Source organism: Haliotis cracherodii, unplaced genomic scaffold (genome assembly GCF_022045235.1).
Source record: "Haliotis cracherodii isolate W230 unplaced genomic scaffold, xgHalCrac1.p SCAF_4, whole genome shotgun sequence".
NCBI lineage: Eukaryota > Metazoa > Mollusca > Gastropoda > Lepetellida > Haliotidae > Haliotis > Haliotis cracherodii.
Window position 1 is genome coordinate 21,631,748 of NW_027266297.1, and position 17,238 is coordinate 21,648,985.

The 17,238-nt window shown below is 39.5% G+C and overlaps 1 protein-coding gene across 1 annotated transcript; it reads right to left on the minus strand.

Annotated features, from left to right (window-relative positions):
• Positions 1 to 2,743: 2,743 nt before the first annotated feature.
• On the minus strand, positions 2,744 to 9,101 carry LOC139479317 (uncharacterized). The gene is made up of 5 exons (XM_071262178.1): positions 9,010 to 9,101; positions 4,680 to 4,813; positions 3,992 to 4,003; positions 3,332 to 3,482; positions 2,744 to 2,810 (listed from the first exon to the last, which is right to left on the minus strand). Exons 1-4 carry the CDS (start codon positions 9,099 to 9,101, stop codon positions 3,334 to 3,336), a joined length of 387 nt encoding a protein of 128 aa, XP_071118279.1. The 3' UTR covers positions 2,744 to 2,810; positions 3,332 to 3,333.
• Between the last annotated feature and the right edge of the window lie 8,137 nt (positions 9,102 to 17,238).

Sequence of the window (17,238 nt, forward strand, 5' to 3'; positions counted from 1 at the left end):
GTTAGTGTGTGATGTCTTGATGACTTCCACGTTCAGAAGACAAGAAGTACAGGCAAAGTATAGATACAGATAACTTCATATCCGCAAAGAAAGATGTCTGTTGCAGCCAGTAAAGCTCGAAGTGAACAGACTTTCCCGGGTCCATGGAATCCGACAAGGACATGAACAACCAAATATCTAAATTGTTTGTCAGTTCCATATGTTATCCAGAGGTAACACACATCTATTCTGTCAAACAATGCAATGGCCAGGACAATGACATCAGTATCAACTGTTCGAATCAAAATCCTATCATAAACGTCTGACAGCATTAGAAATGTGCAAAAAGAATCGTGTGTCTGCTTCTTAATCTGAACATGGATGCAGATTATTGACAGTCTGACATTGTTTGGGATGAGTACAGTCTCAAATCAACAGCAAGAAGCATACAAGGAAATGGAGTCACATGCTGCGTTCAACAAAACGCCAAAATTCTTCACACATTGGAGGCCTTTCTGACAATTGACGAGAACAATACAGATCTGTTTCAGTTCTTGGCTGAACAGGTTATTTCATTTGAATGTGGGGATAAACACATTATAAGCACTTATGGCAACCAGGTTCTGTGTAACAAAGGGCCGGATGATCTATGTCCATATTGGGATTACGAAACTGCCACATGATACTTTTTGCACATGTCAAATGCTGTCAGGGTCATGATAGATTTTGATTCAAACAGTTGGTACTGATGTCATTGTCCTGGCCATTGTATTGTTTGACTGAATAGAAGTGTCCTTCCTCTGGATAGTGTTTGGAACAGTTACTGGCAAACAGTTCAAATATTTGGCTGTTCATGTCCTTGATGGACTCCATGGAGTAGAGAAAACCTGCACACTTCGAACTTTCCTGGCTGTAACCAGACATAATTCTTTACGGAAAAAGGCACACAAAATAACGTGGGAAACATGGAAAGTGTATGATGAAGCAATAGAGGCTTTCAATTCTATTGGTGATGTACCAACCGAACAGGATGTGAAGAATATGCTGCCGGTCATTCAGCGTTTTGTGGTTTTAAAGTATGATCGGGCCAGTTTGTACAAGAGTTGATGAGGCACGCCAAGACTATTTACAAAGAAAGTAGATCAAATGATTCCATTCCTCCTACATCAACTGCTTTGTACCACATATCAAAAGAGCCGCATTACATCCTGGCCACGTTTTGGGGTCTCGAGAACGAAACAGACCTTTCCACACCAACCGAGTTGAACATGGCGATGAGACTTTGTAGACTACACTACTACAAGCTTCCAAGTCATGCCGAGAGCTTCTGAGTTGTAGTTGCAAGTCTCCTAGGTGGTGCACAGGAAGCTGTGGCTGTGTTGTGCCACAACTGATTAGTACAGCACTTTGCAACTGTGATCACATTTAATTGTCACTAGCCAACCAAAACAGCCATGTACAATCATGCTTCGATGAAGACAAATTTGGTTATTTTATTCTATTATTTACCGTATGAGTGTATGATATTGCTATACAGTAAACTACGGTTATAACGAACACGCTTATAACGAACTGACGGATATAACGAACTTACTTTCTGGTCCCGACTATTTGCTTTAGTTATGCTGTGTATATGCTTATAACGAACTACGGTTATAACAAACTAAATTTAGTAGTCCTTTTGAGTTCGTTATAACCGTACTTTACTGTAGTTAATTTGCTTTAATGATGAATGTCCTGAAGATATGCCGAAAAAGAAAGAAATGCATATTTCTTTCACACTTAAGATTACTTAAGATTACCTTAATAAAAATATTCTACTTAAATAGAGATATTTACTTCACAGATGTAGTTTTGGGTACATACATTCCAAAATGATCATGTTCATAATATATTTAGGTTGTGTGTCGTGTTCAAACAAGAGATACTAAACATTCCTCCATGGCGGCCATATTGGATTTTTTGGGATAGCCCAAAGTTTGAAAATGTTTAGAATGTCATCACCTACAGCTGTGCCAAGTTGTCATGCTTGCATCACAAAGTGCACAGTTTTCACGAACTAATATACGCCGAATCCAAGATGATGGGTGTAAATCATACCCTGAGGTTTGGCTTTGGTTGCTGCTCGCCTACAATTCTGCGTCTATCAACAGCAAGTGAGTGAGAGAGTATGGTCTTCCGCCGCTTTAAGCAATAGTCCATCAAAATTGCCCACAAATGGGCTTCACACATTGTATCCATGAGGGAATCGAAACCCGGGTGTTTGGCGTGATGAGCGAAAGCCTTAACCACTACCGACCACACGGTAAGAAGCACGCGTGTCACTATCATCTGGAATGCTGCATGGTACACATATTTAGTGATAACATCTGGTTTAAGGGGTTCTCACGATACGCCGAAGGCTCGGGTTCGAGTCCCCACGTGGGTACAATATGCTAAGCCCATTTCTAGTATCCCCAGCCGTGATATTGCTGAAATATTGCAAAAGCGGCGTAAAACCACTCTCACTCACTCACTACAAAATGTTTCATTAGGTCACCACATTGTGTGAATAGACATTCGTATACAGATATGAACCATCCATGCAAGAAAATAATCAATGTTGATTATCCACCGAAAAAGATTCCATTTGGCGTAAAGGTCTAAATAATTGTAAAAAAAATATCAATGGACCGTTCAAAATCAGTGATGACACCAGGTGTTTGCGAAAAAGTGAAGCATGTAACTTGAACCTCTATCAGTACACCATCACAGAAAGGGAATGTTGGATTTCAAAAGGTTTATTTTACAGTATAATTACACATGTGTAATCTACCTCCCCTTGGCCACATCTGAAACAAAACAAATTAATTAAATGTTGTTATTACAATAATCAATACATTAATTAATGTATTCATCAAATGTTAAACACATGAATGGAATATCTGAGAGTTATCTAAAACGTTGCCATGAAAATAACGCGTCATCAGAAATGGTTTGCTCGTATTTATGGCGATATCAAAGATCACTAAACATCTAAATAATCTTAATCATTTATGATTGTAATTCCAAACAGGTCCCCACTGATTATTCTGTGGCGTTTAAGCTTACAAGTTTTTTTCAAAGAATCTAAATCAAGCTGCATTCTTCTTTCCGGTCCAATGCTTTTTTGGCCCGTGAAGATTCCGGGGTAGAATAGGTCTTCAGCAACCCATGCTTGCCGTAAAAGGTGACTATGCTTGTCGTAAACGGCGACTAACGGGATCGGGTGGTCAGGCTCGCTGACTTGGTTAATGCATATCATTGATCCAAATGCGGCGTTAAACAACAAACCAAACCAAACCAAACCAAACCAAAACCAATGCTTTCTTACATTTATCGACAGACACAGACGCCACCGCTGCAGTGTCCACCAGAGTGGTGAAGACCAATGCAATGAGCAGCACAGGCAGAATCACCGAAGGAGTTGCCCATGATCTGGAGGGACAGCAGGTCGCAGGTGACGCGCTTCTGGAGGGAAGCCGCTAAAATACACGTCAACAATACGTGCACATTGGTTATGTGGGCTCATTTTCTTTGTGGATAACGGTGATGGTTTGAAAGGGTGGATGACCATTGTTTTGTTTTTGCTGTGAATAATATGTACAGAGCTTCCATACAAAAACAATTCACTGTTGTATTTTAGGACGAAATTTACCTACATATGAATAAAAGCAAAAACACCATTTTCATAATCATAAAAAACACATCTGCTAAAAGGAGTGGCCATTGTAAACCATAAGCACGTATTATGAATTACTATAAAATAGTGATGATATCAAGTGTTTTCGAGAAGGTGAGCGTATTCTGCCCCACGGGTGGCATGCATCCGTCGCAAACGCTATAAAATGTTGATGAAAACATGTGAATCCGATGAACAGTAATTGTATATTTTAAATATTCTAAAATAAATATTTAACCATAAATTGTTTTTTTTTTAGCATTTGATGATATTGAATCATAATAAAGGTTAAATAAGAATGACTCCACTTACCATCGGACATGCCTGAAATATACAATGAAAGATATTATTAGGTGAAGTCTGATTTCAGTTAATTCAATGAGATGTTTTTTTCCACCATTGCCTACTTCGTGAAACGTCTATTATGTGTTTTTCCGTCACGTGCCTACTTCGTGAAACGTCTATTATGTTATGATAGTGTCAATGTGACAGTGTATGCTTGTTGTCTATCAATATGTCCTTTAGAGTACGTGGAAACAGCTGTTATGGTTTACTTTATGGATGATGTCCATTGTCTAAATGTAATATATGATAACAAGTTCCGGTTTTTCCGATACAAGTTAGATAGGATTAGGAGTGACAGAGTTGGGTTTAACGCCACTTTGAGCAGTATTCCAGTTATATCGTGGCGTGTCAGCTTCATGTGGGAAGAAAGCCCGAAGCAATGCAGCGAATTTCGGCCCCTTGGACGACGGGTCCTCCCGTATCCCTATAGGGCAATGAGAAGGTATCCAAAACAAAGAAGATTACTTTATTTGTGCAACGTTTTAATGATGTAGTGTTGGACGTGATTGACCGGTCGACGTCTCATTCACATTGTGTGACACAGTATGGACGAGTTTCGTCAGGAACACAGAAAAGATAATATTTCTGAATGAATTCCTATTTGCATATTAGACTTACAGCTCACAGGTCACTCACTCACTCACTCTCTACTTACCAACAAAGGCGATAACCAGACAGAGAAGAAGGAATTTCATTTTGATGTGAGCAGAGATCTCAGTAACAATCTCTTTGTCACTTTTTCCTTTTATATATTTTATGTCAAGGATAGGCTGAGACTTGACAGGTGGCCTAGCAAATACCTCTTTGTCTAGTTATCTGTGACAAGGTGTGCACCCATTCGTCCGGGTCACATTCTGGGTTGGAGTCACATTAGACGATGGCAATTTAAATCGATGGTCAATGGAAAGTATAACAAGTTTTTTATATTCAATTGAAAATTTAAAGAACTGTTGTCAAATTGGATTATATTTATTTAACCATCACTCATTACTGCATCAGTTGTTTAAAGTAATCTGTTGCTGGGTAAATGGGTTCAATGAAGACTGGGGTAAGAAATGATTTGCAACCACGTGACGACTATCATGTTTGAAATGTTGTAAATTTGTTCCGAAAAGGCAAGTTTATTGATTTTCAAAGATAAAATGTCTAAGATACTCATCAGCAGTTTTGTATTATGTGAAGGTCCTTTTTAATTTGTAAAGGTTTTAAATCAGATTATATTAAAAAAATAAAACCATGAAGAATTCTTTGAGTGCTGACTAAGCGCACGAACAGTTCATCATGTGGATGAAATATAGCTAACTTAAGATATTTTCAACTGAAAATAAAATCAACTGAGAGGTATAGCTTCTTTTACTCCTTTGTATTTTCAGTCCTTGTGACATAACCAGCTATTGAAATAAAGGATATAGTGCCATCTGAGATTAAAAAATCAGCTTTATGATAAAAAAAAATATACTCTTTTGGCGGAGCAATGGTTCGAATCGTTGGTTCGAATCGTTGGTACGAATCGCAGGTTCGCCCCGATTTTGATGCCAGGCTTGTCAGCACCAGACACGAACTCACGGGTTACACCAAAGTGACAAAGGTCTAAGACCTGCAGCACTTCGGGCTAGCATTCAGACCACGTGTATAAGACTGTGAATCGGGACGATGGTTTTGGAAACGTTCTTGGAAACTCCATACCCATGGCGGGAATGACGACGCCTGGTTATTGTAATATCAAGATATCCAGCTGCGATCAAGCATGAAAGTGGGACTCATTGTTACAAATGTCAAATATGAATTATCACATTTGAATATAAATACAAGAAAATTTTGATCACCCTGCAACCGTTCGGACTACTTGTATTTGTAATAAAAATCATTTTCTAACTTATTTTGGTTTAAGTTTATGTTACCGGACCTGAATTTTTCCTGAAAGAACCCGATGTGTTTATCAAACCTTTATATATAATAAAAAAAACACAGAAAATAATATAGCAATTATATAAGTTATCAAATTAAAATAATAAGCATATTCAATTTCAGTTTGCAGCGTTATGGTATGAGTTGTGGTTATAGATCACCGTTTCCAACCTGCTGGTTTAAATATACCAGAATACACCTTAAACATTCACTCACTCACTCACTCTAAAATAGTCGTATGACGCTCCTTGAAATTTTGGAAAGAGCATGCTCGATTGTATCTCAAAAGTTGTGAAATGTGGAGATCAAAGGCTAGAGATGCTTGTATATTGCATGAGATAAAGGGTATGTTTTATGGGAAAGTTGAAGTCCCTAAAAAACCCGGCGTAAGTACGGATTAGTGCAGGCGACTAAACATATCCGAAATTAAACTTATTCAAACCATTTGATCTAACATATAACTCAAATACTGTTGAAAGTTACATTAACCCAAACTACCTCACTCATCAATGGAACATTTTTTCGTCCTGTCATACACCTCGCCACAAAAACTATAAGGTTGGGTTAGGATATGGTACATCACTGCGAACCTCTCTGTGTAAACGTTCATATATGTCTCGAGAAAACAACGCTACCAAAAGGTCTGCCGCTACATGCGTTTTTATGTCGTTTGTAACGCTCTTAAGTTTAAGCCTACATGGACTCACACACGAGGAACGTTATAAGTACATTATAGTACACCTTTTATGAACCGCCATCGTATAGCTGGAGTGCGGCGTTAAACAACAAAAAAACAAACAAAGAAACAAAACGTTTTATGAGAATGTTTATGAAACCAAAACACAGCACACAGTCATGTCCCAAATGTCATGGTAAATGCAGTGGGTTACTCGGGCTCTTTTCTGTGTTACTCATCGCACGTCGGAAGCAGTCATCTTCATCTTCCTGCAGCTAGCTCAGGACAGGAAACACATTTTGAAGGTCGAAGAGATTCTGTGGCAATATATAATTGAGGTCAACCTTTTATCATATGGCGCATAAGGCCACGGACAGTAATTGTCTGATAAATGTGGCTCGCACTGAGGAATGAATTTCTTGAGGTTTTATTGCTTGAAATATCGACTGCTATAATTTATTGAGAAAACATGTTGTGGTATTCGCTTCACCAGGCTATGTATTATACTAAATCCATTCGCGACCTACACGTATATCGTAACCCATTTCAAGCATAAACAAGAATCGTATACACTAATTGGTGCAGGTAATAATTTCGCGTTCATTGCATCTTTTTGTAGTCATGGTTACAGTAGTCATGGTTACAATTACTATCTATTCGCTCGTCACGCCGAAGACCCGGGTTCGATTCCCGACATGGGTACAATGTGTGAAGCCCATTTCTGGTGTCCCCCGCCGTGATATTGCTGGAATATTGCTAAAAGCGGCGTAAAATCATACTCACTCACTATCTATCTAATGCTATGTTATAAGATAGGTAAGGAGTGTCTGTATATACCACACACGACCAAACACGGGAACATATGGTATTAAAGACAATATAGGAAATTGCATCGGACATTATGTTTGTTAATGGTGCGCTAAATGGAAATTTTGGATATTTGCTTTCATTTGTGGCAAATTGTCCTGAATCTTTGCAGATATACTGATGGAAGTGATTAAGGAAACACGTAGTTTTAGACACAGTGAAATGATATACTACCATGGGTTCCCAGTCTTGTCTACCAAATACGTGTTGGAAACAATGCACACAAACACATCCCAACATTTGATTCTGACATGTGTTGAATATGGTTGCGCGCTATTTCAAATGTACTGACAGTAAAGCTTATTTCCCTATAGTTTTCATTGTTCTATCGTTGATTTCCATCAGTATTGATACTGTAACTTTGTCTCTGGTCCCCACGTGTTGTGGCAAAAAAAGGGTCAAGCAATGAAGCCCTTTTTGTGTGTGACAGTGTACAAAGTTAAAAAGCCTTCGAAGACACACCACCAAGTAACGACTTGATAGCTGTGTCTGGTTTCTAAACATTTTGTATTATAAAAGTCTCTGATAGTGTTGAATGATTCAATGTGTTGAGTAGGAAGGAAAATCGTTCATTATAAAACATGTACACATTATCTTTCAATACAGGCTCCATCAGACCAGTGACGATAGATAGAATAGGTCTTCAGCAACCCATGCTTGCCGTAAAAGGTGACTATGCTTGCCGTAAAAGGCGACTAACGGTATCAGGTGGTCAGGCTCGCTGACTTGGTTGATGCATGTCATCGATCCCAATTGCGTGGATCGATGCTCATGATGTCAATCACTGGATTGTCTGGTCAGACATATAGCTGGAATATTGCTGATTACGGCGTTAAACATTCAAACCAACCAACCAACTGATGGGCAGAAATGACTTTACGGTGTTTTGTGTTATTTGGAAACAAATGAAAACTAACTATAGTTCATTTTTCAATAGTTGTTTGTTCGAGATAACGGCATGTCCGCTCCTTTGCTTTATCAGTGAAATCTGTAACACGAGCGGGTCGTGCGAGGCCTGTAATCAACGATAGACAAATCACATGTGAAACATCTGCCACTAGAAACCAACCTGCTACGTTAACACGTACTGGCGATAACGTACCTGGTATGGAAGTACTGTATGGTTTATGGCAAAAGAAAAGGTCATTCATATATTAATATCGGGCCATGATAGCTGTAGGGTACGCTATTGCCCATGCGTTAATAATTGACGTTGCAGCTTTGCTTTTAACATTGACTTGTGAAATGGCTTCTTATTAATACTGTTTGTGTGTTTGTTGTTTAACGCCAGCTATGTGACGGCGGTCTGTATAAAATCAATCCAGTGATTGACATCAAGAACATCGATCTATACAATTGGGATACGAAGACATACATCAACTAAGTCAAGTGAGCCTGATCATCCGATCCCGTTAGTGGCTTCTTATGACAAGCGTGGGTTGCTGAAGATCTTTTACCGGTATTAATTGTGTTTGTTGCCTAATAAATTTACGTCTAACTTAAAGAAAATGCGCTTAGGGTATCTAGGACATACCGTGGGAAGTTATTCTTTCGTAAAATTATGATAGCAGTGCCTGTTTGCACAGTCGACGTGGTGCTAGTGCCGGTCCTGGTCGAGGACGGCATTATTTAACACATACAGTCGACCCTCCGGGATACTTGCGTTTTCTCAAATATTGTTCGGATGAACGAGTTCCGGATATCGGAATCTCTTGTTAACTGACAAGAGCTACCTCCCCTGCCTAAAATCTACCAAGTCTCTAAAAACCTTTATCTTATACTGTGCAGACACAGACACTCTGCTACCCTTTTTTCTCAGATGTCACCTCAGTGTCAAATGAAAATGACTGCCCGAATAAACAATGCATAGTGATCACATGATACTCGCATCTTTGGTGTTGGCTGATGGGTGAGTAATTCCACAGCAAACATGGCCAAGCATGGTCGCTGTCCGGTAAGTGGGAAACAGTAGTGTCTATTTTTACACTGTTGGTATTCGTAATTCACTGTCCGAATTCGGAAACCAGATTTGAGGATAAAAGAAGCATTATATTTAATAAGTATTTCATTAGGCGATATTTCCGGGTATCAGGGAATTGTGCTCGTATCAAACATTGACAAAAGAATAATTGCATATGGTTATTGTTTTGAATTCAATTTATTCATAAATGATCAGATTGATTCACTGGCGTGGCTCCAAAACTGCCAGGTGCTGAAATCAATAAATTAATCAAAATGATACTTGTCCAGTAAAACATATTAGCAATTCCTAAAACGTATTTTGATTAAGCTTGACGATTGGCTGTTAAGAACCTTTGGGCAATGACTATATAATAGTGGCTGAATGACACATTTCATTGAAAAACTATATCCCAATAGCGTAATTGAATTAGTAGATAGTAGATTAGTAGATCAAATTCTTGATGGGGCGGTCGGGTAGCCTAGTGGTTAAAGCGTTCGCTCGTCACGCCGAAGACCCAGGTTCGATTCCCGACATGGGTACAATGTGTGAAGCCCATTTCTGGTGTCCCCCGCCGTGATATTGCTGGAATATTGCTAAAAGTGGCGTAAAACCATACTCACTCACTCACTCAAATTCTTGATAACATGTAATCATGTGATAATTGGGACAGTTTAAGGATAGTTACTTATAACAAGGAAAAAAGGTACAAACTCACCTGCAAATACTATATACAAATGTGTCAGTTTTCCAGAGCGGGTATGAGATCACGTTATCACTCACTGCATGACTTTCTTTTTGAAACGGGGCCATTTGATAACCATTTTAGTCGCCGGACTATTTGGACAAATGAACGCTCTGAACAATGTCTACTCGGGCGCACCCCAAATGTCCGAGAACGTGTAGGTCAGGGGACATCATATAATTGTTGGTTTGATGCTACCCGGAAATACTACTTTACCTGTAGAATTGGTCTACTGGTCTTCACTTTCCTGAAGACTCCGTTCAGCTAGGGTTTTCAAGGCTGGACATAAAGGCGAAATCAGATCAATAATGGATAGGTCGAAAGTCAAATTGGGGGCATGCAAAAGATTTAATTTCATTGCCATGTACATTCAATGGTATTTATCTTTTCATCACAGTGAAGGAATTTTATTAATACGTATGCTCCCAGTGCAGTGCTTCGTATCTAACCAGTGAAAAATGTGTGTTTTACAGTAAACCGTAATAACCCCACACAATGAGAAAAAACTGCGTTTAATGCAGTGAACTAAGACACGATGCTTCAAACAGTACATGCTTACCTGCAGCGACCCGAACTGTATCCATATCCGCTTCACTATCAGAACCTAGCAATCAAAACATAATGAGTCGTATATCTTACCCTGAATTAACGCCGCTTACGGGGTTACCTCGATATAATGTCTAGGTCTTCAGCAACCCGTGCTTGCCGTAAAAGGCGACTAACGGGATTGGGTGGTCAGGCTCGCTGACTTGGTTGATGCATGTAATCGATCCCAATTGCGTGGATAGATGCTCATGAGATCAATCACTGGATTGTCTGGTCCAGACTCGATTATTTACCGACCGCCGTCATATAGCTGGAATATTGCTGAGTGCGGCGTTAAACAACAAACAAACAAACCAACCAACGATATAATGTCCCAGTTACAGGTAGATCCATATACATGTTGTACCAACCATTTACAGTTACCCCGATACAGACGTTGTGCTACCAATTTACAGTTACCCTGATACAGACGTTGTGCTACCAATTTATAGTTACCCTGATACAGACGTTGTGCTACCAATTTACAGTTACCCTGATACAGACGCTGTGCTACCAATTTACAGTTACCCTGATACAGACGTTGTGCTACCAATTTACAGTTACCCTGATACAGACATTGTGCTACCAATTTACAGTTACCCTGATACAGACATTGTGCTACCAATTTACAGTTACCCTGATACAGACATTGTGCTACCCATTTACAGTTACCCTGATACAGACGTTGTGCTACCAATTTACAGTTACCCTGATACAGACGTTGTGCTACCCATTTACAGTTACCCTGATACAGACGTTGTGCTACCCATTTACAGTTACTATGATATGCATGTTAATGCAATCATCCAACGCATCTATTACCATGCCACCAATAAGTCGTGACTTTGGTAAAAAGGCACGATGTCAGATTACCAAATCTGTCTGTATTGGAGAGTAAGAGAAGCGAAGCGAAGCGAATAAACACTGCCCTTCGAATGTAATCTCTTTGTCTCTCTGTCTCTTCCCCTCTCTGACTCTGTCTCTCTCTCTCTGTCTCTCTGTCTCTCTCTCTCTCTCTCTCTCTCTCTCTCTCTCTCTCTCTCTCTCTCTCTCACTCTCTCTGTGACTGCCCCCCTCTCTCTCCCTCTCTCTCTCTAGGGGCGGTCGGGTAGCCTTGTGGTTAAAGTGTTCGCTCGTCAGACCCGGGTTCGATTCCCGAAATGGGTAAAATATGTGAAGCCCATTTCTGGTGTCCCCCGCCGTGATATTGCTGGAATATTGCTAAAAGCGGCGTAAAACCATACTCACTCACTCTCTCTTTCTCTCTCTCTCTCTCTTTCTTTCTCTCTCTCTTTCTCTCGCTCTCCGTGTCATATTACCTGAGCTGCGAGAGATGTCACTACTCACATCCCGACCTTGTTTAGAGACTGTTGGAAATAGAGTTGTGGCACATACAATATGTTATATTATACAATATCATCTATCTGGTGCTGACTGTATTTAATGGGATACTATCTCCCGAAATAAACCATTCGTGATTGCACTCAGTGATTATGTGTATTCCCGGCGTGAATCAACGGATTACACATACCAAGGATTATACAAATCTCCTTATCATTTTATTTCCTATAACATTTAAGATATTTCACAGCAGCAAAATGATGCGGATACACAGATATCGGTGGAACAGAATGATTGTTTATATGTCACAGAACAGGCAACGCAGAAGCATCTCGAATATTGATACCACCGGATGCGGATACACAGATATCGGTGGAACAGAATGATTATGTATATGTCACAGAACAGGCAGCGCAGAAGCATCTCGAATATTGATACCACCGGATGCGGATACACAGATATCGGTGGAACAGAATGATTATGTATATGTCACAGAACAGGCAGCGCAGAAGCATCTCGAATATTGATACCACCGGATGCGGATACACAGATATCGGTGGAACAGAATGATTATGTATATGTCACAGAACAGGCAGCGCAGAAGCATCTCGAATATTGATACCACCGGATGCGGATACACAGATATCGGTGGAACAGAATGATTGTATATATGTCACAGAACAGGCAACGCAGAAGCATCTAGAATATTGATACCACCTTAGGATACCACATATTTTAGGAATGGAATACTTTAGTCTCAGGTTATACAGACAGATACTGCGTCACTCACGCCTCCAGAATTTACGTGGGACATGGATTCGCGGATACATCGGGTACCATCTTGCGGCCTCAGCATACCCCACGTAGATAGTCAGTATCACCAACGTTGCAACAAGTAGAACTGCTTTCTGCATCTGTAACCAAACAATATTGATGGTCATCACACCTTGCAGATGTGCAGGATTACGTTCTTTTCAGATATCCTTCCCGAGTACTGTTTTTGAATGGAGGCAGCTGACTTACTTGGCAAGTATGACTTATTTCATTCACGAATTTAGTAATTGCCACGTACTTCCATTCATAATTCATCATGTATTGCAATTTCCATGTACGTATAATCATTTGTGAAAACTGTAGGGAATATTTATTGTTAGTGAGTGAGTTACAATTTAACATCGCATCGGCATTATTACATATATAGAGACATTATTTGCTAAACGCCGTTTTAAATATTAATCTGATCACAGTGGTTGGTTTTTTATAAGTGAGAAAAGTCTTATGCCACAGAGAGCATAGACGGCTATGACTACATGTCATCCTTAAATATCAAGAAATATAATCACGGTGAATCTAGAATCGAGCCTGTCGACAATAGTGGATGAATTTTGGCAGCTAAGGCAATAGCAGTTATATGTATGATTTAATAATATTTACTTCAGCGTGAAAGACTGGGTTGTCTGAAGTTGAGAAAAGTGATATTTCATTGCAGTGGCCAGCGTGTATTCTTACGTTTCCAGCAGCAGTCTCGAAGCTTTCAAGGATAATTATTTTTGAAGTTGATTTTGTACATAATCATATCAAAATATAGGATAAGGAATATTAATGACCTCAAATATCTATTATTACTTTTGTTTATATTTTTAAGATTTTGCAAACCCAGGACTACTTTTGAAGTCGCAATTACAAGGAATTCCCTGCATGTCAGGTAGGGAGAATTTACGTTTCAAGGTTTTACATTTGTAATGAAAAAAAACCCAGAAATGTCCGGTGGACTACACAAAAAATATATAATAAATAGGATATTCCATGTATCTCGTGAAATATCACGTTTCCCTCATCTCATGACGGAGGTAAGGAGATATTTACACTTATGGCTACGCCGCTCGTGAAGACATCTCCTTTCCCCCTTCACTCGACGAGAGAAACATGATATTTGTCTTCACACATGAAATATCCTCTATATTCTTATTACAATCAATCGAATGCAAACATACAAAATACCTACCTTAACGGTGCCAGCAACTCAGCTACAGTGTATGTATGGAGTGGAGTATATATAGTAGTAAAGTGTCGCATGGCAATTTAGTCAAGTAGGCACACGAAAAGGCACCGATCGTAAAATCAGACCACCTCGTAATATTGCATGCTACTTCTTTGTGAACCATTGTGCTTTTATTGGAACATCGTGTTGTTTTCATTAACAGACGGTACTTCAGAGAGTTATTGTGATTGGTTTTCTTGATAACGGTTCCTATAAAACAACACCCGTCCCCAGTTTTATGTTATATAGTTATATGTACAGATATAATGTAAATGCACATAAAATAAGATCAAACCACATGTCGCCTGAAAACAGGGACATAGATGAATAAGAATTATTGCATGATTTACACGCACACTATCATAACAAGGAATGGTACAAGCCTTCCACATCGTGCACACGCAGACAGACAGTCAGACACACACACACACACACACACACACACACACACTCTCTCACACACAGACACAGACATACACCCAGACACACACACCCAGACACACACACACACACACACACACACACACACACACACACACACACACACACACACACACACACACACACACACACACACACACACACACACACACACAGAGCATCCTCACTGTAGACGTGTGTCTGTCATACATAACCGAAAACAAATATCCAATACAGCCCAAGCAAGTCTATAATAGTGGGCAAGTCTAGATAACTGCAGTTTCAGGAATGAACAGTCTCTTGGCTCATTTATATTATATTTTATGCAGATATTTTATCAAATGGTTTGTGTAGTAAAATACGTTCATTTCAGAGACTGGATGTGTTAGTCTACATGGACGTGACAGTTCCTGTCCGCCTGCTTCACGGGATGTCTCGTATAATCATACGGTGCCGTTAATGACCTCGAAACTCACTCAGTGATGCAAGTGATCAGCAAAGACTGGCGGCCCAGTGGTATGAGCACGGTCTGACATGTACAATAACAGTAGTCAACTCAGACTAGTATGTACATCTGAACGTTATGTAATTTCTTGCTGTCACAAAATACAGATCGTAACGTGTCACTGGTTTAACTCATATTCTGAATATGATCACACTCATAGCTGGATCTAATCTGTTTAGCTGAATTCAAGTAACAGTTTCACTGTCGACAGATCGCATGTTATTCTCCTACCCACGATGGGATAAAACCTCACGTCCCGTCTCGCCCGCTTTCACCGCCCCACAAGGTCCTTATGTCTGATTCGATCAGAGGCAAATTCAAAAGTAAGTAACATTGCAACGTGTTACCATTAGCCAGATAACTATTCGACAATGAACATATGCGATGGAAATACATGTATGTTTTTTCCATGCATGTGCAACTGAGGCCTAAACGTAAGCATATATATTTTTTATCGTAACGTGAACGACATCCAACTGCATGTGTATTTGTTATGGAAGTGAAAAGCAAATAAAACCTTCGCGAGTTTGTTTGTGAATGTATATGAATAACTCAGAATGTATATGAAGTACGTGTATTTGCAGTGCCACTATTACTGTGCATACAATTATTGGCATCGGACGTTGTTTTCAAAATGCCAGTGTCTTATTAATGCCTAATAAGTAATGCATATGAAAACTAGATATTTTCTTAATATTAATTACCACATGACATACGTGGACGTGCCATCTATTATGCCCGTAATGGCTTATCCATTACATGGCTGGGCATAGCGAATACCAGGAATGATACATTCAGATTGGCGGTAGGCACTATCGGTAATATCGAAAGACGTAACAATATGACTTATCATTATTAATCATTAACTTTCCAGAACCTATCTTGTTTCAACATATGTTTGTATTCATTTACAAAATGTTTAAAAATCAGATAATAATCGGACTAACTGGCCTTGTTTCCTACAGAACTTCTGCTGAAGTGAATGTACGATGGAATATTTTCGTTGAAAACAGTGCTATAGTTGTTTATCTGTACTTATCTGTCACTACAAACCTCAAACATCATCAACACTACTGTCTATTATATATCAAGGCGTGAACATATTTCATGTGTCAAAAGTGAATTGCTACAAATTGTGTTATGTTTTTAGAATGAAGTTAGGATATCGTGGTGTTATTCATGCTGAATAATACAGGGAAGTCTACACTATGGGCAGGAACAGGTACTTATCACAGCGGTTTTAGTTATTGCAATATTAATGCAATTGCGTATGCCCCCAAATGGACAGACAGCATTCTATTTAATGTTATTATTTTGATTAAAATTTAAATTTGCACGCACCTGACATATGACATATGATGTATAATAAAAAGTTCATGTGTTTTACAAGGTACTTTGGAAGTTTTCTTTCAAATGTGATTTTTGTTGTGTGACTGTATATACATATAGAGTGAGAGAGAGCGTTCTAGAGGGGGGGGGGGGGGGGGGTGAGGAAGAAAGTAATCTGTCTCCTCAAGGTTAAATAGAAAAATGAATCTCTGCAGGCAATGTCTGAATAATCCCAGCAATGTTGGGACTTTCCGATATTGTTTAAAGAGATTAGTCCCTGCAGCACACACACACACACACACACACACACACACACACACACACACACACACACACACACACACACACACACACACACACACACACACACCACTTGCACATACACACCACACACACTCGCACACACACACACACACCACACACTCGCACACACACACACACCGCACACTAGCGCACACACACTCGCACACACACACCACACACTTACACACAGACACACACACACACACACACACACTTGCACACACACGCCATACACACACACTCGCACGCACACACACCACACACACACTTGGGAATTAAACACTTTGTAACACCAGCTTATTGTTATGAAACAGTGGTACCTTCAACGTGCGAGTAATACTATACGATAATATGACCAACAGTACCAGTCAGAATGCTACGAGTAAAGGGCGACAAACCTTGCTGGATTGATGGCATTACAAAGAACGATACTATTTGCATAGTTGTGTTTGTCTTTACTTTATATTTCACAACGCCTCCATGTGGAAAGGTCGTAAACGGGGCAAATTGTTTTTACTTAAATTCCGAAATATT